This window comes from Otolemur garnettii, unplaced genomic scaffold, assembly GCF_000181295.1.
Source record: "Otolemur garnettii isolate 467f Iridium unplaced genomic scaffold, OtoGar3 scaffold00018, whole genome shotgun sequence".
NCBI classification, from domain to species: Eukaryota; Metazoa; Chordata; class Mammalia; order Primates; family Galagidae; genus Otolemur; species Otolemur garnettii.
The window spans coordinates 24,756,316-24,757,608 of NW_003852413.1; the positions used below are offsets into that span (position 1 = coordinate 24,756,316).

Here is a 1,293-nt window from a genome sequence, read left to right on the forward strand (position 1 = left end):
GCCTCCCAAGTAGCTGGGACCACAGGTGCCTGCCACAATGCCTCACTATTTTTTGGTTGCAGCCATCATTGTTGTTTTGGCAGGCCTGGGCTGGATTCAAACCCGCCACCTTAGGTGTATGTGGCTGGCGCCTTAGCCACTTGAGCCACAGGTGCCGAGCCTCCCAGGCTGGTCTTGAATAGAACTTTCTTCACAGAGGTTACTTGCCTGGCTCTTGTAAGCATCTGAAATTGTCTGGAACTCTGGAGCCTCTCTCAGTACTTCAGCTCACCTCTGAACCTCAGCTCCATGCTGCTGTTGGAGACATTCTGAAGGGAAGCCAGCCAGGGTCAGCCCCCTCCAGGGTCCCACTCACAGTTCCCTCTTCTCCTCTCAGCTCCAGCGATTCAAGCGCTCTCTCTCCCTCAAGACCATCCTCCGAAGTAAGAGTGTGGAGAACTTCTTCCTTCGCTCAGGCTCTGAGCTCAAGTGCCCCACCGAGGTGCTGCTGACGCCCCCAACCCCCCTTCCCCCTCCCTCCCCACCACCTACATCCACAGATGGGGGTTTGCCCACCCCAGCACCATCTCCATGCCCAGTCCCACGTCCCCTGGCACCACTCAAACCAGTGAGGTTGCACAGCTTCCAGGAACATGTCTTCAAGAGAGCCAGCCCTTGTGAGCTGTGCCATCAGCTCATTGTGGGTAAGTGCCTGGATCCTGACGTGGGCAAGGGGAGCGCAGAGAGGGCATTAGGGGGGTGGCCTATGGTACTGCCTGGTCCCGGACTCTTGCTATTCAGGGCCTCCAGTACTAACCATGCCTCTCACCCTGAGCAGACAAATAAGCAGCATGGTGGTGAGTGTGCACCCAGTGCCACTGCTGTGCTTACTACCACCTCCGGCTTCAGTGCCACTTCTCACCCTAACTGCATGAGGGGTAGGTGGTAGGCCCAAGGCTGGCATGAGAATGCCCAACTCTTGCTCTCCCCCATGCCCTCACCTTTTTCCTTTGCTTCTTATCCATGAGAATATCCTTTCTTGCTGAACCCAATTTGTTCTTAGGAAACTCCAAGCAGGGCTTGCGATGTAAGACATGCAAAGTCAGCGTCCACCTCTGGTGCTCTGAGGAGATCTCCCACCAACAATGCCCAGGCAAGACGGTGAGTGGGGAGACAGGCAGAAAAGGCCGGCTGTGAGTGTCCTCAGGACTGTTGAGAGGGAGAATAATCCCCCCCAAGGGTGGCTCCTCCTGTGAGGTGTCCCTGGACTTGGGAAGGACTGAGCTCTTTCTGGGTTTTTTTTTTTTTTTTTTT

The 1,293-nt window shown here is 55.5% G+C and overlaps 1 protein-coding gene across 1 annotated transcript in view; it reads left to right on the forward strand.

Moving 5' to 3' along the window:
* The window catches only part of STAC2 (SH3 and cysteine rich domain 2), a 14,597-nt gene that overhangs the window by 8,297 nt on the left and 5,007 nt on the right, over positions 1–1,293 (forward strand). Inside the window, exons 2-3 of the mRNA XM_003786427.3 lie at positions 377–683; positions 1,043–1,140. Coding sequence (XP_003786475.1) covers positions 377–683; positions 1,043–1,140 — 405 coding nt within the window. The remainder of the gene's footprint in view (positions 1–376; positions 684–1,042; positions 1,141–1,293) is intronic.